This window comes from Sparus aurata, chromosome 18, assembly GCF_900880675.1.
Source record: "Sparus aurata chromosome 18, fSpaAur1.1, whole genome shotgun sequence".
Classification (NCBI taxonomy): Eukaryota; Metazoa; Chordata; class Actinopteri; order Spariformes; family Sparidae; genus Sparus; species Sparus aurata.
In genome coordinates, this window is record NC_044204.1 from 35,191,375 (window position 1) to 35,214,319 (window position 22,945).

The 22,945-nt window shown below is 41.9% G+C and overlaps 1 protein-coding gene across 2 annotated transcripts in view; it reads right to left on the minus strand.

Annotated features, from left to right (window-relative positions):
* Positions 1 to 7,060: 7,060 nt before the first annotated feature.
* The window catches only part of pdgfc (platelet derived growth factor c), a 50,226-nt gene continuing 34,341 nt past the window's right edge, over positions 7,061 to 22,945 (minus strand). Inside the window, exons 3-6 of one of the 2 annotated variants that reach the window (XM_030395512.1) lie at positions 20,138 to 20,318; positions 9,638 to 9,845; positions 9,314 to 9,531; positions 7,061 to 8,207 (exon numbers count right to left, since the gene is read on the minus strand). In XM_030395512.1, the coding sequence (XP_030251372.1) occupies positions 8,094 to 8,207; positions 9,314 to 9,531; positions 9,638 to 9,845; positions 20,138 to 20,318 (721 nt within the window). In that variant the 3' untranslated portion in view covers positions 7,061 to 8,093. Of the gene's footprint in view, positions 8,208 to 9,313; positions 9,535 to 9,637; positions 9,846 to 20,137; positions 20,319 to 22,945 lie in introns of both variants that reach the window. The other variant, XM_030395511.1, reaches the window with a different exon arrangement.

The following is a 22,945-nucleotide window of genomic DNA, read 5'->3' on the forward strand; positions in this document are numbered from 1 at the left end:
ACAAGCCTTTATCACAGCAGGTACTTGGAAGTAAATACTGATTGCACAGTGTCACAGTGGCTTTAGATAAATGACATCATCCGTCAGAGAGTTTTCCCTTGTCCATGTTTTAACAGTCAAATATTGTCCTGTAAATGCTTTTTGCTTTTTATTATGTAAACTGCAAATAATGGTACGACACCAATCAGCTGGGTGCAGTATATCTGTTCCCACTGAGATATCCGTCATTGTCGGAGGATTGTAGGGATCCAGGTCCCCCGGCAGCCATGCGGAGCTCCAAGTGAATGATTAGCCGCAGACTCCAGGGAGATCATGTGACCTTTACCGCTGAGGGTCACACAGAGCGTGCATGTGTCGCCTGTGTGCACACAACTAATCAATCACATGCTATGACATCTCAGGTTTATATTAGGCATTCATTTTTAGGATGCAGACTTTGCATTGCAGGCACAACTGTCCCCAGTTCTAAATGAGTAATCAGTGAGGAAGAATTATCTGATGAGATAACTTCTCTCCTGCTGCACGAGAAATTCAGGCTGATAAAACAGTTTATTTTAAACCTTTTAATACAAGCAGCACAAGTTATGCTTAATTCTTAAATATGAGGATAGCTTCAGACGTTATTTTCACAGAAGATCAGGAAAATCAACTAATAACATCAACAATGCTTTCAGTCTCTGGGAGCCACGTCAAGGAGCTGACATGCAGATAACTAAAAAACAACAATAATCATATTTTAATTACATCTTCATCAACGTTCGGTTTCTTTCAATTACTACTACTTACTAATCTTTCATGAGACAAACATGTGAAGACAGTGGATCTAAATCACGCTCTTGTAACTTATTTCTCAGGTCACAGAGACTGCGTCTGTGTAACCTGCATTCGAGAATTTATGTTCAACCTAAAATATTCTGTCCGACTGTTCTGGCTCGGAGCCCAAACATCTTTAGTTCAGAAACATTTCTTTCATTCTGTGGAATACTTTTATTTCTGCCCTTCAGAACATTAAAATAGCGTCCAGAAGTCTAAGAAAAGAAAGAGCTGCCTTCCCCTTAGTTTGAATTCATCATTAGAGACCCACAAAGTGTTCCTCCAGGGTTAGAAAATCACAATGCCAATTAAATGGATGACACAGAAATCAGTGTCTTTTGACCTTGCTCTGTATTAAGGATGCGTTTCCTTTATAGCCGCTGGCTGGCTCGGATGTTTGTGAGTAATAGCAGCAGCTGTGAGACGCTTGTCAGAGCTCATCAGTCCGGGACGCTCGCTGTATCTACAACACTGCCACCACGTTGTGTTTGTTGTGGGAGATAAGCCATGACATCACACACTATCAGAGGCCCACATGTGATCAAATAAGGCGTTCCATCTGAAAACACTGGCTAAGTGATTTGAAAGTGATACAAGAGGAGTTGCTCGGCTCAAACAGTTAACTTAAGTAAGTAGCGTCTGTCTGGAAGTTACGCACGTTACGTACTTATTTTAACAGCCTGTCCAATGACCATACAGTCAACAGAGCACTTTATTACGACCAATATTTACATTTCTTGTTGGGCGGCGACCTCTAGTGGCCGGAGTGTTTATTACGGCTGCAAAGGAGGAAGTAAGAAGTAGCACAAAGAGTAACAAGTCTTTATAGGAAAGAGGATCAGGGATGGATTATTGAGTTAAATACTGAGTTTTCTTAACTTATACACGTAAATAAGTCGTCGATAAGTCACGTATTACGTAACATTAGAAGCTTGTTACAGAAATAATGTAGTGATTTTAACCCAAGCCAAAATGTTTTCCCAAACCTAACCAGGTAGTTTTTGTTCTTAAACCCAACTAAACTAAAGTGTATGAAGAACACTGATAAGCTTTAATGGTAGTGTTGTTTTGGGGACGGTGATAAATGTCATTTTGGGAGTCATTGGTAATGTTTAGGTAAGAATCTACAATCTTCTCTTTATTAAAGTTGGGATGCTTTCTAAAACAGAATGTGAGAATTTGTTAATCCTTTTTGAGTTATACTTGATTTAGAATATTAAAAAGAGAGTAAATTCAGTGTTTTACCTCATGAACTCAAACAGGGGCGACCACAGCGAGTGTGGTTCATCACTTTATAAAACACATGACTGTATAAAGGTATCAGTACATGAGCTCGAGAACACTTTATAAAAGCATTGTCAGGTAACACAGTTCGCTTAAAAATGATTACATTCTATATTCTTTTAGGTTTTAGGTAACTTTTTTCTGGAGTAGAACTTGTAAATGTTCTTTATCCCACATCCTGGTAGTTGTAGTGCATTCAGGTAAAGCACTCTCCCTGCGGTTTCTCAGTTTGGTAAGATTATTATGTATATACTGTACACTTGCATTTGATTTATGGCAGGATGTTTAATGTACAGTGTATAATAGAGTTCAGAGTGAATGTAAAGACCTTTCATCTCGGTGTGGTAACGTGGAGTGGTTAAACGTTAGAGGTAATGAGGAGATGAAGGCTGAAATGGGACACATCTGTCAAATGACTCAACCTATACAGTATATTTAACATGGAGCTCCACTCGGCTGTGCTGCTTTGTAAATGATTTCCTGACCCATGATTAATACTACACTGAAGTCGAGGACCTTACATTCCCAGCAACAACAGCCGGTTCGCCGAAAACCGCCGCTGCAGCACCCTGTAATTATCAAAACATAACATGCACCCGTCAATTTGGCCTTTCCATCCATATACTGTGAACCAATTAGGGATGCTGGAGATGTCATCTGGATGGGGCTGCCATATTTTCCCCATCAGTCAGTGCTCAAAGCCCCAGCATGGTTATAAACGACCTCAAGTTGCGATCGATTCCCACCACTGCAAGTCGAAATTTATAGTCAGTTGCCAGTTCCAGGAGATGGATGGCTGCAAACGTACTGCTCTGCAAAGGCTGTAGTGAATCTTCCAATACTTCCACTTGTAGACACGAAGGGAAAATAGGACAGGACTTCCTTTCCTGGATCACATCTGCTTTTTCCTCCTGCAGCATTAGTCATGAAGTTGCAGACTGAATATGTTTTTGGGTTAGTTAGCAGGATTACTTTGATATTTTCAAATGTAGTTGTTCATTTATTAAACAGAAATCTGTCACACAAGAAAAATCTTCTATATCTGTGTTTTATCATCCCCAATGGCTGGTTGGCATTATAACCATTCAGCATACAGGCACAGCAAACTGTGCACTTGCAGCAAGGTGTGACCTGAGCTTTTATTGGGGGCAAGCTAACAGAATCTGTGAGCCACTTCAGGGACAGCACAAAAATGTCACAACATCTCTTGTTGGGTGAGTCAGAATTAAAATGTCACTTTTCCTTTGAAGGTAAGAAGCTGAGATTCACAACTTTGACGGAAGAGCAGAAGCTCTTACCAACAGTGTAGTCGAGGAAAAGTTTGCAGTGAAGTGGAATGACGAGATGGTTGGTTGATCACAGTTGTTGCTGCTAAAGGGCTGGAGGTTGAGATACGAGATGTATCAGGGAGGTTTTTAGGCCATTTGGAAGAAACAGTGTGACAGAAGGAGTTTATTTAATATTCTGCAAAACAAGCAGAAAGAAAGTACTTTATTTGAATTGCTACAGCCAGTTTGCTTAGCTGAGCATTAACAATGGATCTGTATGAAATCTGATGCTGTTAAATGGCAATGTGTGGTTCCACAGCTGCTTTAAACTATATGGAAATCTTCCTGTTCACCTGAAAGCAGAAGCACTACCACACGATCACACACACCTCAGACTGCTCAGTTATGATTTGGTATTCTGCCTGTTGAGCGGGAGCTGTTGGATTACTGGAGCTCATTAATCCTGCATTGCAGATTGGTGGTGCTGTGCGTGCACATCATGCTGCTCCACACCGTCTGCTGAGCCATTGCTATCATGCCTCCATGTGATTGGATTGAGACCAGTGATACGACCAGCTGACAACATTTCACCACATCCTCTGGTTTATATTTACCTTCATCAAACCCTTTTGCACTCTTGCTGCTGGACATGAACCAAAATAGCCGGTCTGATTGGGGAAATGAGCCACACAGTCACTGCCCGCAGGACCTACAGCTTTGTTGTTGTTGCATAAATAAGGCCCTTTCTCCTGTTTTACAGAAACACATTATGCTCTCCTAATACAAACAGAAACATTTCAGGGACGTTTAACATCTGTGACGCACTGTACTGAGTTTCAGTGCGTTATTGTGTTGAACGGAGTGTTGAAGGTGTAGGAGGCTCCATCTTTTCAGCTTCTGGAACATGCAGAGGAAAGGTCAAACCTGTGAATTACTGAAGGTTGTTCCCGTGAATTCATTAAATGGCTCTTTGTAGGAGGAGATGTTTGAGCTGAGTGTGGGCTGCCTGTTGTGGAGATGATTCTGTGAAGAGGAGGCAGAGAGAGACCGTCATTGTGCCTCAGCCTTTGGTCAGAGTCGGTGTCAGGCTCCAAAAGCATTCTGAGACTTCAATCTTTGAGATTCTGTGCGACTATTTAAAATGTGGTAACATCTGTGCTGCTTAGCAACTGCTGATGTATTGTCTGTGCTACCCTGTGAGATGTACTTCACAGTGAGTGTCTTTCCACACAGATCTCTTTGTCGTCTGTTCATCCCACAGTGGCTTCTGCCATTCATGCTAATTACTCAGGTTCTCATTTTTTGGTTTTTTGTTTTTAGCTGGTTGGCAGGTTTAAGAGTTTGTTTTTCCTTTGAGACAAAATGAATACAAATGTTGCTTCTTGCTTTAAGTAGAGACACTTAAATTGCACCATGATGCTGCGGTCTAGCCTCAATGAGGCTCCGTTGGTTTTGCAGCGAAGGAGGCAGTTAGCAGGGGGCATGTGGGTGAAGGGTGGAAGCGTCAAGTGCTGGACTGTAGATGCATACGTCCACATACACACACACATACTAAGAGCCATACCAACTGCCCATGCTGTGTCACATCTTGTGCCAGTGCAGGGAGGTTTCCTCTGCACAGAAACGCTGCACCGACTAAGGAAGGCAGTCTGTTTAATATTATAAAAACCACACTGGGAGCCGGCGGGTTTATGCAATAGCATCTGGCGTCACCGCAGATGCCTGCCAGGGTGCACATTAGATCAGAATAATTGGCCAGGACAGCAGCGTGAGATGGACAAATGAGAACCTCCTCCTGGGTGACCTGATGGCCAAGAGGGAGAATGAACAACACTGCTCAGTGTCTGATAAGGAGCTTGTGAAATACAGAAAAATAAACAGTTTAGGCTGAAGGGGGCAGGGCTTAATATTTAGGTTTTAAGGTATTGCTGGTGTAAATTATGAGAAAACATTCGATTTACTCACAAGTACCAAATCCAAAAATGTTATAAGTGATGTTCCCATGCCTCTGTACTCTGTCACACAGTGTACTGAGATTCACTGTAATTTACAAGCTCTCTCATTCATGAACAAGACCAACAGACAGTTCTCAGGCCAAGTTTCAACTTCTCCATCAATGCTTTGGAGACTAAAAATCACTTTCCAGACTCTTTAAAGAAGCAACATGGAACTTTCATTTTGCGTTGATGCTTTTTTGGGGGCTTTTTATGGCTTTATTGATAGGACAGCTTCAGAGATGACAGGAAACAGAATGACAGAGCGGAGATGACACGCAGCAAAGGGCCCCAGGCCGGGACTCGAACACAGGGCCACTGCAGCGAGGACAAAGCCACTCTACCAACTGAGCTAATGGGTCCAATTGTGTTGATTCTGTTTACAGGATGCATTGACATGAGTTAATGTATCTATTGTTTCATCCTCCCCAAAATTCATCCTCTGCACTTTTTCAATTCAATTACTTATCTGACCTGGATCTCTGAACCATGTCTAAACACCCAGTCTTCTCGCTGATGATCTTCTTTGTCACATTCATGCATCAGTATCAAACTGAAGCTGTTTCATAGACAGTTAAATTACTCTTTGTAGTAGATTTAATTGTTACAATTACCAATTACGATTAATGAGCTAAAGGTTTACATTTATTAGTGTACGAATTATTCAAATCAAAGGCAAGTGGGACAATTGGACAAATAATTTCCTCCTCCGGTAAGATTTAGTATAATATTGAACTATTGAAATGTCTCATCAGGACAAACAGGACAATTAAATAAGTTATCAAGCTGGAAGCAATGGGCCTCATTCATGAACCGTTGTTACGAACAAATTTGTTCTTAAGTCCCACTTACGAAGATTTTACGAAGATTGTGGCATTCATGAATTTTTTCTTATCTAGGATTATTTCTTAGGCAGAACAAATCCTACGAACACTCAGGAGTACTCTTACGCGCATTTCAGTGCCGAAATGTTGGTATGGTTGTGTTTTCTTCTCCTGTGTAGTTCAATAAAATGCAATATTACAGTGATCATTCTGTCATATTTATTTATTTATTTATTTATTTCATATTTTTGGTAATTTACAAAGAATTTAAATTCTAAAATAAATTAAATGTGCCAATGATTTAAGATAAATCAAGTAAATTGGAAACATGCCATCAATTAGTAACCCCCCCACCCTATTTATATGTGGCATTTCTCCATCCAAGGCCCGCAAAACAATGGCATATATATTGCTCCTGCGGCTTTCATCAATGTAAAAACACAGCTGTGAACAATTCTGAGGCTTACGAACGAGTTGGTGAATCTGACGCAGGGTTTTCTTAAGGAACCTCATAAGAACAACTTAAGAAAGAATCTAAGAAGATTCTTAAGAAGATATTGGTGAATGAGGCCCATTGTTCATGTTTTCATGTATGCAGATGACACCATGTTAAACGTCACCAAAAAAACATTAGGTAAGCCTTACACAGATAAAGAATTATATGGTCTCAGAACTTACAAAAATTTAAATAAGTCAATATACCAAAATATTAATCGTATGATGTTGTTATGCCCTTCCAGCTCCTCATTTTGTTCATCTTCAGAACACATCAAATGATTTCTAAACGATGCTCCTTCAAGAGTTTAGAGACACGAACACAGTTTTGCTGCTTTAAATCTCTGTTGCGTTTGTTCGCTGTTCAACAGTCCCAAGCACGTAGAAATGGAAGAATTTATTTTTGATGTTCAGTACAATGAAATACACAAACAATTAATTCAAAAGTAGAGATAAATAACTTTGGCATACAGAAAATGAAAAAACATCCATGACACAACAGCAATGTAAGATTACTAACAATGCAAACTGGCGGCTAATGCTAATGTACAGTGACTCATATAGCAAAGAAGACAATTTTGGACCTAAATTTCCCTTTCATTTAACAAATAAATATTTAATATGAACACTTTCAAATGTTGCAAGAACAGCTTGATGCTAGGCATTCACGAAGCAAAGCAGATTTGAAATGAAGAGACGACTGATTCTACATGTGCAACTTTTATCCTCTCCTTGAGAATCTTTGGTAGAAAAGGCATGATAGTACAGAAAACAACTGTAAATGACATATTTACACATGATACAGACTTCTCAGCAAGGCATGTTAGCGATGATATGACTGTGTTTTACTACAGATTTAATCTGCGCTGAAACAAGTAAGAAAAAAAAAACTCCTGATGAAAAAAGCACCTTTCTCTGTATTGATGGTGATAATGGAGGGGTAGGGAGAGTCAGGCAGCTGGAGCCAGCTCACTTATAGACAAAGAAAACTACTTGAACAAAGAAGCTCCCATTTTCCATGACAGTATCAGCCCACGCTGGCTGAACTTTAAAAAAAGACCTTAAGACGAAGAGGCAAAAAAAATGCCTCAATGTTCTTATCTGTGAGGAGCAGAAGAAAACAGTCCTCAGAGCACAAAGGTAACCGTCCACATCTGCTCCAGTGTCTTTTTCGTCTCTCTAAAATGCACTCAGAGCACACTATTGGTATTCCACAGCAGTCAAATCCATTCAGGAGATTTATTAGATTCCAGTCTGTTCTGCTTAATCCAATTAGCGAAAGGACAACAGGATAAATGGAGAATCTTGTTAGCTTCCAGTGGGAGTGGATGAGAAACAGAATGCTGCAACAGCGGCAGAGGTTCATTTCTAACATCCTGTGTCACTCCAGTGGCAGCGATTACATGTGTCAGAGGTCAGTCCCAGTCATCTTTACAAACACAGGCACACTCCTCATGGTGCTCCAAGGACACATCAGTCATGGACTTCTGCAGGCCTCGAACACCGCTTCGATGTTTCAACAGTAGGACCTGTCGGGAAGGAGGACGAGTTAGTGTTCGACATCAAATACTTTATCTTAATCAGTCCTTCCAGAAAAACACAGAGTTTTTTGTGATTGTTGCGGGCAAAAATCCTTGATTATGCAGCACGTTTTCTTAAAAAATGCAATGGAATATGCAGGATTTTTATGCAATGAAACACCCTGTTCTCACTATGCTGCTACCTTAATGTAAAGAGTCATTTCTTATAACTTCCTATGATAAGCAGCATATTACATCACAGAAAGTGCTGGGAATATTTAAGTTCTTGTTTTATTTCAGACCTTAATAAACACATGGCTCAAACTTACAAATCATTGATGAGTCAAACAAGTTCTGCAGCTTTACAAAAGGAATATGCTACAAGTTCTGTAGCTTTACAAAAGGAATATGCTACAACTTCTGTAAAAATGAATAAAGAAAATATAAAAAAATAAAATGTGTGTTTCCTGTTTTACAGAGGTAGCTAGACAAAACAGACATCTTCTGTTAAAATAAGTGCTTCCAATGCACAAAGTGCTTCTCTTACTGTATTGTACATTTCCATACTACTAATATATTTACAACTGTAAGGTTTTTGAAACTAGTATGATTTTTTTGTTGGCAAATGAGAATGATTTGTGGGCTTCATCATGGCTTCATCGCGGGGTTTGCAGCTTTTTGATGATATTCAAGTCGTGTAATTACGTCACTTCATAACGTTCCCATGGCAACAGGGGAAAATGGCTGCTCTTGTGTGAAGACTTTCTGCTGAACTGACTTTTTCAACAATTCTGCTGAGATAATCATGCAAGCCCCGCATATTTTGCGCAGGAATCGGCAATTTATGTGACGAAAGTGCGGCGTATTTGAAAAAATGCCGCCCCCACATAAATATGCAAACTTTGGCTGATTATGCAGTGAATTATGCGATCGCATAAGCGCGTTTTTCTGGAGGGACTGCTTAATTATTGTGTTTTTAGGGATGATGTATCCTTCACACACAGTGGCGGTCCTAGCTTGCTTGAGGGCGAACCTCACCTTCACCGAATTTCAAAAACTGAAGGTGAATGTCAGGTTACATGTTCATTGTATTTCATGATCAAGTAGATATTTACCTCGTGGTATTTCTTGGTGACCCTGGTGGGAACACACTGACAGTCGTAACAGCGGTGGGAGCAGCAGGCACAGTTTCCACCACAGCGCTTCACCAGGAGGCAGCTGGGCCAGAAAATGGCATCCGTCCTTTTCAGCTCCTCACGCAAGGAGACCGAAAAGTTGCGTGGAGTGCAGCTGTACAGCCGAACCTCCTCCCTCAAGAGATTGAGATCAGTTCCTCCTCAAATAAAAACAGAGAAGACAGAATGATCACAATCACTTCCTCTTGAAACGAGAGACTTCTATGCAATCGAACTGTAACGTACAGGTTGAAAATGTCCTACCTCTGGGTTTCTTGTTGAGGATGAAGGATTTCCCCAGCACGTGCCATGTGGGTTTATACAACTCTTCCATATCCACCTGCCATCGCTCCGGCTCTAGGTACTGCATGACCTCCTCCATGGTGCTCAGTCCCGCCACAGCCTCTGACAACTCCTCAATACCCTGCAGGGATGGAGGGAGAACCGCAGGGACTTCTGGCTCTGATACACTCTGTGGGGAAACCAGCATGACGAGATGGAGAGAGACGGGAAAGAAAGGTCATTTATTCATGAAATACAACAAAAAATGTAATAGATGTTAGAGTCCTGCTTTCTAAACTTTTAATGGACCTGTGCAATGAAAAAAAAAAACTTCTTTTTCTCTGTGCTATAATGCCTGTCATACACATACTTTAGCTTCCAAACCAAAAACCACCTCATTGCACCGACTGCCTCGGGATCCTTACAGAGCAGCCGCTTTCTGTGACATTTAAGAGCTTGTAAGTTCGCTCTAGGTTACGAATACCAAAACAGGAAAGTTACTCCGAGGGAACAACTTTGTCAGCAGTGACAGTTTTATTTTGACAACATTAGTGGATGAACTGAGGGGGGGTTTGACTCTGCAACGGTACATTTTATGTCATACGGTTAAAAATTGGGTTTAAATTGGGTTCAGGCTCATTAAATGCTACAGTGGTTTGGACTCGAGCAGAGTTAAATAGAAATGACTGTCGAGGCCAGCTGGGGCCCAATTTAAACTCTATGTGTTAAGTAATGTGTGGAAGAGTTGAGACTGAAGCTCCTGGAGATTAAAGACAACTGGATAATTTAGTCAGGATTTCCAAGCTGAACAATCACCTGATTCTGATCGGTTATAAACGTTATAGTTATTTACAGCTTTGCTCCGATGTCACCATGTTGAGTCACGTCTAATGTTTTCCCACTTTTCTTCCAGCTGTGCTCCCTGTAGTCTCAAGATATGCTTCAGTTTTTTTTCCATTAAGAAGGTTTCTTCAATGATTGGTGGCACCGCCTTCCCCCAGCTCCCCTTAAAAGCTTTTTTATTTGCTGTAAACGGGATTTAAACAAAACATATGTTGCTTGCCGTGGCACTTTCCTCGGACAGAAAGCACCATACAATTCATAGGGACCTTTTATAATTGGATTTTTTTGTAGCACTTAACAAACCATTTGCCAAATCACTGTTATTTCTGACATTTCCCCCCCAAAAATATGTAATCTATTTCTGCACTCACAAAGAAAAACATTTTTTCCACCCAAGACTTGCTTTGATTTATCATTTTAGAGTAAATACTGACAAAAGATGAAAGAAAACGACACCATCAGCACATTGATTGGTTTCCTATAAACCTTGTTTGTGCTTCTGGATTTCTCCTGGAAAAATGGAAAAATGAATGCTGAGTAAAAGCACAAAGGAAGCGCTTCTGCCAATGCGCAACCACAACAAGAAGAGGCATCGGTTTCCTCGGTCACTATCCCCAAGTAACAGTGGAAAGACTGGAGTAAGTGTGCAAACTCTACACGGCAAAATGGAAAGATCCTCGCTGATGGAGGAGGCGAAGGAGAAGAGGGAGAGTGATAGAAAACAAGGTTAAAAGAAGATAAAGTGACGGGCATTCACTCAATGGGGACATGAGACATGAAACCTGCTAACCTATTAATGGAGGGTGTTTTTCTTTGTCTTGTCATCGCGCTGAGATCGGGGTTTCGAGGTCAAACTGGGATTCTCTCAGTTGTTTTTTGCTTTGGACGGCAGCCATGTCGCTCACGCTCTCTTTGCAACAGTGGTGCCAATAGAAGTACCACATTTGGAGCATTTGGGGAGGGCAAGTTAAAAAAGTTTCTATTTCTACTTGTTGAATCCCGCACTGGGGAAATTCTGTTGTTGATATTCATTACGGATGTAGACGCTGGTCCCGTAGCCCGGGAGGTGAACTTGCTCCTCTGAAGCTAACGGTCCACACCTCTGTGATTCATGCTGGACTTGATCTCGTCACCCTCTAGTTCCCGGGCCAAGTCCGTATGGGCTGAACTACCGCCAACTGCAGCCAACACTGCCGGAATAATGTGTGTACCTGCCTCTGCTTAAATCTGTCATCCTGCAAATGAGGAAGGGACTCCACTACAAAAAGCAGCGTTATCATCAGAGTCGTCAGCACAAAATGACATTCACCACATCTGAAACAGTTCCATGCGCTGAAGTCGAGAGGCAAATACGAGTGAAATGTCTCATTTTTTAAGTTGTCAAACGTGATCACCTCCCTGTCGCCTCCCCTGCCCACTTTGCATAACAACATTTGTTCCGTTAGCTCCCGCAGGCAGCAGCATTATTTGTTTCAAGCTCGCAGCCCTCCAGGCTCCAGCGTGCAGTCACAGACAAGATTGATACCTGGGGTGTCGGTTTTCCCACGAGAGAAGAGGCTAATCTGTTAAACCTTTCAGTCCTGTGACGCTGCGTTTGTCCAACATGTCAGCTCGCTGGTCTCTCTAATCTTATGTGACTGACAGGTAGAAGGCAACGTTGTGACACTTACAAAAAATATGCAGCTCGAGGAGCATTGAAAACATCGGCTGCTGGCAGCTGGGTCTTTAAGCTTTTGGGGAAGCAGAAATGTTTGAGAAGCAAAAGTGATTCCAGGAATCTGTATCTTCCCTTTGATGACTTATAGAGGTGAATTTTAAAGGAATCATGTGAGAAATGAGGTTTGGAAGGATAGTTTTCCTTTCGTCAGGGGCACTGACACGGCGAGGATTTGCTGTTTGTGACTTATTTACAACTTCTGCTAAAAACTTTAGGATTCATGGCACTGTAAAACCACCGGGTCAAAAGTATAACATATTATTTCAAAATGTTTTTTTTCCCACAAGAGTACAGCCATCAACTAGAGCAAACAGAGGAATTTAAGATGTACGCGGTAAAGGGCAAGCTATTAATCAGTGAGACATGCCAACAAGTGTATTGGCATTTTTATGGTGAATAATAGGTGTAACATAGGAAACACCCAAAAGTTTTATTGACTGCGTAGATCCAAGCAATATACTCAGAATCCAAGTCCCTGGTGTTGACTTTCAAATAAGATGCCAGCGGTTTGACATGGCTGCACCACAGGCAACGAAAATACAGCTGATGTGCAGCTGTGCTCATGCCACAGATCTGACTCATTCTAATGAGGCTGCCTTCACAACCACTGAACATATCTTTGGTTTATTTGGCACTTACTGAGATAAACGGACACCAGTGTGGAAGGAATATTTGTGGAGAAATGACTGGTCACAGAAGAAGAAGTAAAAGTAAAGTGAGCAGTCCTGAGTTTCCAGACAGCAGAGGGAAGCTGTGATTGTTATTAGTTGAGCTGGCAGTGGGAAACGGCGTAGACTGGAAGCCATTAACAGCTTGTGAATGTCGACGGTGCAACACTCCCCCAATTAGCAGCGCTCTGCAAGCTCAGCTTCAGACGGAGAAGCCAGGCAATCCTTCAGAGACACATCAAGATGGTGTGAATGAAGCTGTAAGCAGCAGATGAGAGCTTTTATTAAATCAGTTTCACCAACAAAATACTTAAATGGACAAACAACTTCTAGCTGGCGTGAATTCAGAGCAGAGTCCATGCGTCAGGTTTAAAGACTTGACAAGAATTATCGTGAACGAAGGGAACAAACAAACGAGACTTTAGAAGCAGCCCCAATTTATGATTGACTTTCTGTATAATATTTCTGAATCCATGATTGGAAATAAGCTTATAGATCTAGAGATGTTGTTCACCACCGTCCTGGAACCAATGTTAAACACCCTGAAGTGAATTCAAATTGTCCGTAAATCAAAATGTTGCTTCTTGCAGCACTGCTCGATTCCTAAAAGCTGATACTGACGAGAGAGGTTAACAGTGAAGAGAATGTAGCTCTAACAGTCTCCTACATACACACAGCCAATGTCAGAGTGTTAATATTAACTACATTGTGTTGTAAATTGTTGATTTCAATGTTTAATAAGAAGTCTGGCAGGATACAGTGAACAGCAGAACAACAGCGTGCATGAAGAGATTTCAGCCTCTATCATATTTATTTTATCTCTATTCTAGTATCGTATCAAAGTTTAAAATTCTGGTACTGTGACAACCTTATTAGCAACAACTAGCTGTTGGGAATAGCACCAATGCATTAAACTCAAATCTCTACTGGTAACAAAATTTTCTTTCGCGGCCTCAGAAAAAGCAGTTTCCTGTTATTTAGTTGCAGTTTATGTCAGCACTTTATGGAAAAAAGACCTGAGCCTGCAGGCCGAGGCGGGCTGGAAGAAGAAATTAGAGACTCAGTGGAGGTAAAATGCTCAAACCAGTGTTTCAAAATGTGTGTAAATGTGAACTTAACCATACTGTACAAGCAGAGGCAGAGGACTGTTAGTAAGATTACAATGTACAGTTGTGTTGTGAAAAGAGCACTTATATTTTAAATGGTGGAAGGCTGAGTGTGTCTTTATTCTTCTAGATGACCTTCAGCAGAATCACAGAAGTGTCAAAGCCTCAAACGAGCGTCTTATCGCCGCCCGTCCCTCTGAACCCCCTGCCCCTCAACAAATAACCTCCTGTCCAAGCTGTGATTACCTCGTTTCAGCTCTCTTTGTTCTTGCGCAGCTCGACCGCACGCTCTTATTTCTGGTAACTGAAATGACAGGTTCAGCTAACTATGTTGAGATGACAATTCTGAAATAGCATCATGGGAGAGCTGTGGAAAACAATATCTCCTCTCGTACATTGGAGTCGCAAACCACTTCCTTGCACAAGAGAGCTTTGAGTAAGCAGCGAGGGCTGTTGTGCGTGAATGAAGTGCTTTTTTTTTCTGTCGTGCGACGCCACACACTGCAATTGAGGTTGGTGTAAAAACAGACCTCAATTTCATCATGCCAACGGTAAGCCTCCTGCATGACTCTGCCATCATTACCGTCTGCTTTTACGAGGATTTCGTTCCCTTCTTTTTCTCCTCTCCCATCTCGCACGATTCACATCTGCGTGTGTAAAACAATCTTTAATCCATTAAAACTAACAAAGCTGATGGAGTGATTTTCATGCCTGGGTAGCAGTGGGGTTTAATCCCGGATCTGGACCTCACGGAGAGACAATGATGTATGTTTCGTTTGCTTCTTAAACCCACCACTCAACATCCCTCACGCTCCATTCAACAGACTCCTTCTCTTCTGTGTTTTAACAACCTCTCTGCCTCGGCGCTTTCACTTTTCCCAACATCTCTTCCTGTGAATTACAGACCGGGTCTTATTTTTTTCCCCCCTTCCATCTCATGGAAGTGGTGGGGAGGAATCATTGCTTGTTTAAATATAAACTAAAGTGCTGGCCCCTGCGTGGCACGAGGTTCCAGTAGCTGCCGGTTGACCACAGAGGAAACAGAGTGCCGCTGTTCCAGTCGGAGGAAAGTTCAAAGGGAAGCCAGGCTGAACGTGCGGAGGCCAAGGCTTCCTCTTCCCTCCTCAGGGTTTCCGCACCTTCTGCAGTTGGTATATGAAAGACAAACCCGGTCGCTTGTTCCATCATATGGTCAGTGGCGGGCGTCTGAACGCCACAGAAGTCACAGTGGTTTCATTCTCCTGCAAAATAATTCAATCTGACCTTTAAATTCTAAAACATCCACAGTTTTGTTGGATGATTTACTTTCAGAGTGAAATACTTCTGAAAGTTAACTAGATAAATCATTAGTAGGGCGGAATATTGAACTAAAAATATTTCTCTCTTAGAGCTGAGAGAAATATTGTTCACTTATTCTCTGATCAGATTGTTTCAGATTTTTTGTCAATTTTAGATGAATTCAAGCAAAGAGTTCTCGGGGCAGCTTGTCTTTAAACAGGGTTTAGCATGAACTTCTTATCTTAAACATACAGAGTGTTATTTCTGCCAAAAGGGATGATGGGAGTTATCGTCTTCTGCTGATGGACTTCTATCAGTGTGAGAGGCAGACACGAAACGAGCTAATGTGATGGGGATGGTGGTGGAGGCTTCAGAGCCAGTGACCAACATTTGTAAGTGTGAAACCGCTGGATGTTTACAGGCAGACCTCAGCACATCTCCAGCAGTGTTTGTGGTGACAAAGCCGGTTATTCTACGTCAAACACAGGATCAGTGATGAGCCAGTTGACATTACGTGTTTATGACCTGAGTTTGAGGAGACACGTGTAGAGCTGTTAGAGGGCTGCCAAGCCTCCGACCGCAGTTCAAAGCAACATTTCAACATTTGTAAAGTGTGAAACTGCCGGATACTTCTGACAAGGCACCACAGCGTTACAACATTTCTAAACATGGCAACACTGGATATATTTAGAGAGGCCTCGGGACAATGTCTAATCTTGTCAGTGGCAACAAAACCAGATATTTTTGCTGTTTTTTTTTTTTTTTTTTGTCAGGATATCTCCAGTTGTGTTAGAGGCGACCAAACGACCGGGTGTTCTTACCAAGACCAGAGCAGGAAGTTTTATTTGGATCTTTTCCTTCACGTGGACAACTGGTTTTTGTGCCTAAATGAAATTGAACCTAAAGGGATATTCCGGTGTAAGTTTAATCCATGGTCTAAATCACAGTGAAACTGTGTTAGACTTCCTCTCAAGAGATCAAGTTAGCAGACCGCTAATTTACGGAGTTTTATCAACCTCAGAAACGACCACACGACAACAATACACTGCAGTAAATGGATCCAAATATAAACCGCCACCAATAAGCCACAAATAATGCTCAGAACAGCACCAAACTTCAGCAACAGTACAAATAGGGTCTCAGCACATAGTCCGGGGCATCTAACCTCCGCTACCTTAGCTAGGGAAGCTATTGGGAAGCTAAAAACAGATTTCAACTCTCCTCCATCAGCTTCCGGGTCGGGGAAGTCCCGACGCGACGATTACCGAGTGCGGTTAGAAATGCTCAATTCCGTTCTTTTCCCTGTCCGCTCTCGATAATAACTGTTATAAACTGGCAGGTAAGACACATATGAACTCTGATTGCTTTTCCATGGAGTCATAATCATACATTTTCATCCATGAGCCGCGGAACTCTACTGCACTCGGTAATCGACTCGTCAGGACTTCCCGTCAACAGGAAGCTGCTGCAGAAGAGCGGTAAATTTAGTCAGCTTTTCAGTAGAAATCCAGCTAAGCTAGCGGAGGTTAGATGCCCCGGACTATGTGCTGAGACCCTATTTGTACTGTTGCTGAAGTTTGTTGCTGTTCTGAGCATTATTTGTGGCTTTTTGGTGGCAGTTTATATTTGGATCCATTTACTGCAGTGTATTGTTGTTGTGCGGTCGTTTCTGAGGTTGATAAAACTCCGTAAATTAGCGGTCTGCTAACTTGATCTTTCTAGAGGGAGTCTAACACAGTTTCACGGTGTGTTAGACCATGGATTAAACTTATACCGAAATATACCTTTAAAGAAAGTTGCAATGACGTGCTGCCAATATTCATTCTTGTCAAAAACAATGTCGACTACTATAGAAACACGATACATCACAGACTTCTGCTCAGATAAAGTAAAACTGTTCATTAGGTGACACGTCCCTCCTCTTCAGGAGACTTTGAAATTGAGTAACTCCTCACAATAGTGTCTGATTGGATTTATCCATCTCCATTAAAGCGAGGCATCACACACGACTGCAGTGTATCGACGGCAAACATGGAGCACAATTTGAAAAGCATCATTACTGAAGATTGACTGACCAACCTTCCAATCAATAACTTAGCTGTCTGCAATACTTCAACAAAATGTATTTTATTCAACCGCTGGGAGCTGCTGCATGTAACGACCGACTGTTTTCATTTAACAGCTGCGATTCTCAGCATGACACTGAATGTTTCCAGCGTGTCCGTCAGTGCTGCTATTAACAATGTTGTCTGGGGTTTTAGGGATGATGGAAGAATTTAATAATAATGTGTTTGAGGAATAAAAGAACAAATAAAGCTTTAGAATGAGGAGAAAGTTACAGAGAGAAAGCAAAGCCTCATCGGTGACCTGGATTCTCTCTTTGTGCTCGTCAGATTTCACAGTGCTTCAGGCCGTGAGGGATTAATGAGGAGTCGAGATGTTTACTTAGAGCAAGTGAACGGAGCTGAAACACGACAGGTTAAAACACGGCAGTTGTCTCTTCAGTTTATCTCCGGGCTTTTGTCAATGAAGGGAGCAGGGACGAAGGGATTCGGTGTGTTTGTGTGTGGTCTGGTGTGAAGTGAAAGAGAATGAAGAATGGGAAGAGGAAGGATCAAAGATGTCAAGATGTTCCCCGGCACAGAAGTCTCTGCCATCAGTCGACTGCATTTGTTGGAGGCAGAACTGCTTCGTCTAGATAAAGTTAAAATTCAAACGATGGAGCCAAAGAGCAGCTTTTAAAGTAACGTCCACGTAGCTGAGCTGATTCTTCACCGCTGAATCACTGTCTACACTTTCAGGTCGGTCTTACTCATAGAAACAGAGCGCAGTGTGTCACACTCTGAAAACCACGCCCACCGGAGGGAAACAATCGGCGCCACATTATGCAACCGGCGGCTAACACGCTAACAAAATTGTACAAAATGTTTTTCTAGCAGTCTGGCCCAGATCTCTGTCTCTCGTGTTGTGTGATGATTCAAGCTCAACGGTCACTTTGTGGCTTTAACCAGCCGTTAATTCTGATAACTGCAGATTCATTTCAGGTCTCTCACAGACGACTCTGTAGTGATACGGGCCAGTATAAAAATAATAATAATAAAAGTAACTAAATGTTGGTCAGCACACCACAGAGATTTTGTAAAAAAAAGTAATAATCAAGCCGGCGAAGACACAATAACCCGGTGAGTTCAACAGATCGGCCACGACAAACTTTTATCATCACAGAAGCGTCTGATATTGACTCTGGAAGCCCTCCTGAATGTGCCTGCAGATATAAAAAGTATTAAGTATAAAGTAGTATAAAGCCTTTGTGGCTCCAAAGGAAGCTGCATGTAATCTGGTGCATTTCCTCCAGTGATGTCACTCAGGGGCCACGTTGCATTGTGGGTAATGTAGGCCCCTTGTTTTGTAAAAGCGGTCCACTCGTCGAGCATCGAACTTTTATAACACCGTTTTAAGTAAAACTGGACATTTGTAAAGTTGAAGCTCAGGATTGTGATTATTTCAGCTGGTCGCCTGTCGTAGCAAAGCACATCTTCCCTCTACAGAGCCTGCTACTGTCAGCTAGCTATACCATTATATATTATACATTTACTGCAAAAATAACTAAATGAACTTATTTCTCTTTTTGTGGTGTGAATTGAAAATGTGATTACAAGCCAGGATAAGAGGATAAAAAAGTAAAGCTAATCCCTCACTGACAATGCTCTGTGCTATGCTCTGACAAATATAGTCGCTTTAGCTTCAGCCATTAATATTAACCATATATATCTTTTTTCCTACATGGCTACGCTTGTGCAACAAACCTAAAGTCCGCTGCTCGAGTCTTGTGCTCTTCACTGGTGTTTTAGGAAAGCTGCTGCTGTGCTGAGTGAGTTCAGGCTCATGCTATGCACACAATCTACATTTTATTGGATGAGCATCTGCCAGAAGTCTAAAAGGTGAATGGAAACAAAGATTAGTGGGCGATGGAAGCAGTGATTATGGTCTTTGTTACAGGTAAAGACAAGTGAAACAGGAGGAGCAGAAGTATATACTGTACTTCAGCTTTAAGTATAGAGGAGAATAACAAGGTTTCTTTGTGAAGTGGGGCACGGTTAAAACACATGAGAGGGGATATTACTTTTGAACCGCAGTATGAGATGATAAAACTCAAACCAAAAAATGAAGCGGACAGACAGCAGCGTGACAATTTTCCACACAAAAAGCTCTTCTATCTCTTAATTCCTACTTTCATTTCAGGGGCTTGAATGAATCCCCCAGAGGGTCAAGAGGACGTCTCTGTGAATGTGAAACCGTTTATTTTCTCCATCTCGGTCGCAAGCAACACCATCAGTGACACTGAGTCACCTCATCTGTCATCTGTCTGCTTCTATAGATACAGTACAGGTTCAGCCGGTGGAAGCTTTCATACAGAGACGCCATATAGAACACGACAGTTTGATTATTTATAAATGGAAACAATCTCAGCTCCAGAGAATGAGAAAATTACAGAGCTGGAAACAGTTTTAAGTGGATATACTCTGATGTGTTTTTGCAGACATTTTGTTGAGTTTGTGTGTGTGAGCCGCTCTGGCTTGTGTGTGTCGTCGTAACTGAAATAAATGACAGTACAGGAGCCAGATGTTCCAAAGTGCTTAAACATAATTTCTCCCCAATGATGCTCAAAACCTCGGGCACACATAAACATAAATGGATGATTGCAAACGAAGGCACCGTGTTATGCAACAAGCAAATTATTTTAATTGTGCTTGCATGGTGAGATATAGCTTACTGTGAACTCCCTGAAGCTGGAGACGGAGGCAGAGAAGTGCTCGACTTCTTACAATGCACGTTTTTTTTAACCCCTGAGTGTGGATCATGTACGTACCACAGGCAGAAGGGAGTAGCGGAGGCAGAATCCCGGCTCGGAGGGGAAGTACTCGTCAGAGACGAAGCGGATCCTGATCTGACTGCCTTTGGAAGTGTGGCTAGCCGGTACCGACTGTGAGCCGCACCAGCGACCCAGGATGGTTTTCTCAGTCAGATCTTCTACTTCCACATAGTCGTACCTGGTAGACAGAGAAAGAAGACATTGATTATTTCACTCTCTGAGACAATCACCCGTTATTGATCCACTCCTTTATCATGAAATTGTCTTTGTCCAAGGTATACTGCGACTTTGAGCAGTTACGGGTTTGTACTGGTAGAGTTTTACCTCTACAGACATGTTAGTTACCCAGAAAACATTTGGTTGAACTGTCCTGTCTGATGCCAATACTTATTACACTAATCCAGGATATTGTTAACGCTACCTCCGCTTTGAAAAGTGCCTTTCTTTAACACAATCATTTAATGATTGTCAAACTTTTGTCGAATGATTTCTGTGGTTGTGAAATAACAAACTGTGACTGTACGATAAAGTCTGGTACATGTGATTCTTCTGCGCTGCAGCGGTCATGTTGTCGTGATAAATGTAAAACACGTTCAACCAACATTTGAACAACATGTCAGTATTTGCTGGGTAGCTTCATTGTACTTTCTGCTCTCTGTAAGCCTGTCAGCATCTTTAACGCTGCGCTGCAGAGCTGTCTCTTCAGCTCCGTCCTGCCCTTCTGAAGGTGAGGTTGTTAATATCAATAAAGCTGCCAGGGGAAATAAAAGTTTGACCTCATTAAATAAAGAATATAAATATCTTCAACAGCAGGTTGCAACATCTCAGCAGTGACGGATGAGATCTGTCTGTTATTTACTGCCTGAATTAAATGACTCAGAATGAACTGGATATTGGAGACAAATCTCAGGACGGTTGACGGGGCAGAATAAGCAGCTGTTGCCTGCTGAGGCAGCTTTTTAACACGCCTATTACACTGATGCTACATGTTGTCGCTGACATATAGTTTTTATTAAACATTGAGCTCCTTATGCTGCACTGAATGTCGACTGTAGGGAAGCTGCAGGACTCTTTATCATCAAACAATTCATCAGTTTTCTGAAAACTCACTTTGTAAATCAATACATTGACACGACGAAAAATAAATATGAATCACTCTCGAGGGTGTTTTTTGTGCTATTTATCTATTCCTTAGTTATGCTGAGTATTAATCATATTTCTATTTCCACTATCAGCAACTCCTCGTCAATTCCCACAGGACAAAAAGACGTAATTTGACGCAGCAGTGTTTAAATCTTACAGTATTTTTCTTTACAGTCACTGAAAACTGCAGAAGCTGTCGGTGGCTGCAAATCCCATGCATTTTTCAAAATACTATTTAGTTTTAACATGATGGGTTTAACTGGTTTTAAAAAGGGTTTAGCGTCACAATTTTTCACTTAACAGAATCATCGTTTGAATTTCAATTGAGAAAGAGTATAAATAAAAGCACCGTTTTGCTTGTTGTGGGGATCAAACCTGGCGACCCTGTAATTACATGACGGTCTCTCTCTGCCGGCCACCCTGCCAACCCATAGTACCAGTAAACATTATGGAGTGAGGGAGCACATGGCCGAGCTCCAGACTCCTCTGGTGTGCCAAGGCTAACATTGACCAACCTCAGCACTTAAGACACGCAGTTCAGGAGTTCAGACTTTATTATTTATACCTGTGTGTGTGTGTGTGTGTGTGTGTGTCACCAGTGGCTGCGCTGCATTCAATACCGCCTTGTTTCACCGACTCTTCACAGTCTGGGATTAATCACTTTGCCATTTGCGTCAACAGGCACGCTCACCCCTCATTCACTGCTGCCAATTCGGATATTTGGATTTCAAGGACATTGTTTACATTTTGCGCAGGCTTGACAGATTCAGTTCAAGCTGGTTTCAATAAAACAACACGGAGGGACATGAGCGGGACTAAAAATGGATTTTCTGTGATGTTAAATAAACTGTGTGTGTGTGTGTGTGTGTGTGTGAGGGGGGTCGATACATTTACCGACTCTGCTGCCTTTGATTTGGAAAGTCAAACAGGAAGTTTGTTGTCTGCTCAAACAAACACATTGGACAACTGCGCGCGTGATAAAACGTTCAGTGCAAGCCGGACCGGCATGAAGTGATTTTGGTATGAGGATAAAATATCAGTTTAGCTTCCTGCTGCCTTCTCGATGGAGGTCAGTGAAGAGAGAAGCTTTCCTCTCTGAAAATCAGCCCTCAGACAGCTCCACAGCTTTGACAGATGGCTCATCAATAATGCAGGACGCCCTGATCATTACACATCGCCATGTGTTCAGAATCACCATGTCGAACAGCGGTTTCTCCGATTTACAAATGCAATGACATACATACCAAACTGTACGTACAGTCGCCGAGAACAGTGAAGGAATCTTATATACAGTGTTCAGCGTTCACAAAGCTTCTCCATGCATCCTTTTTCTTTCCCTTTTACATAATTAATCAACACAATATCTACAGCTGAGCCGATGCAGATTAGCAACACGAACACTGTTTTTTTTTTTGAGTCATCCCCCTTTCAGACGAAAAGACAGGGAGCACAAATGCCTTTCTGTGAACATTCCTGTCTGAGAGCCGCCAAGCACGACTCTGCTGCCATGCCAACCAGCAGCAAGACCAATCCCTCCCCAATATGCCTCTCCTCCAGTGGATTTGGTAAGAATGCTTTTCATCGTGCCACAGACAAACAGAATAGCAGATGAGCATCTCGACTACACAGCCTCCCTCTCATCTCAGCAAAAGAGTCCTCGCT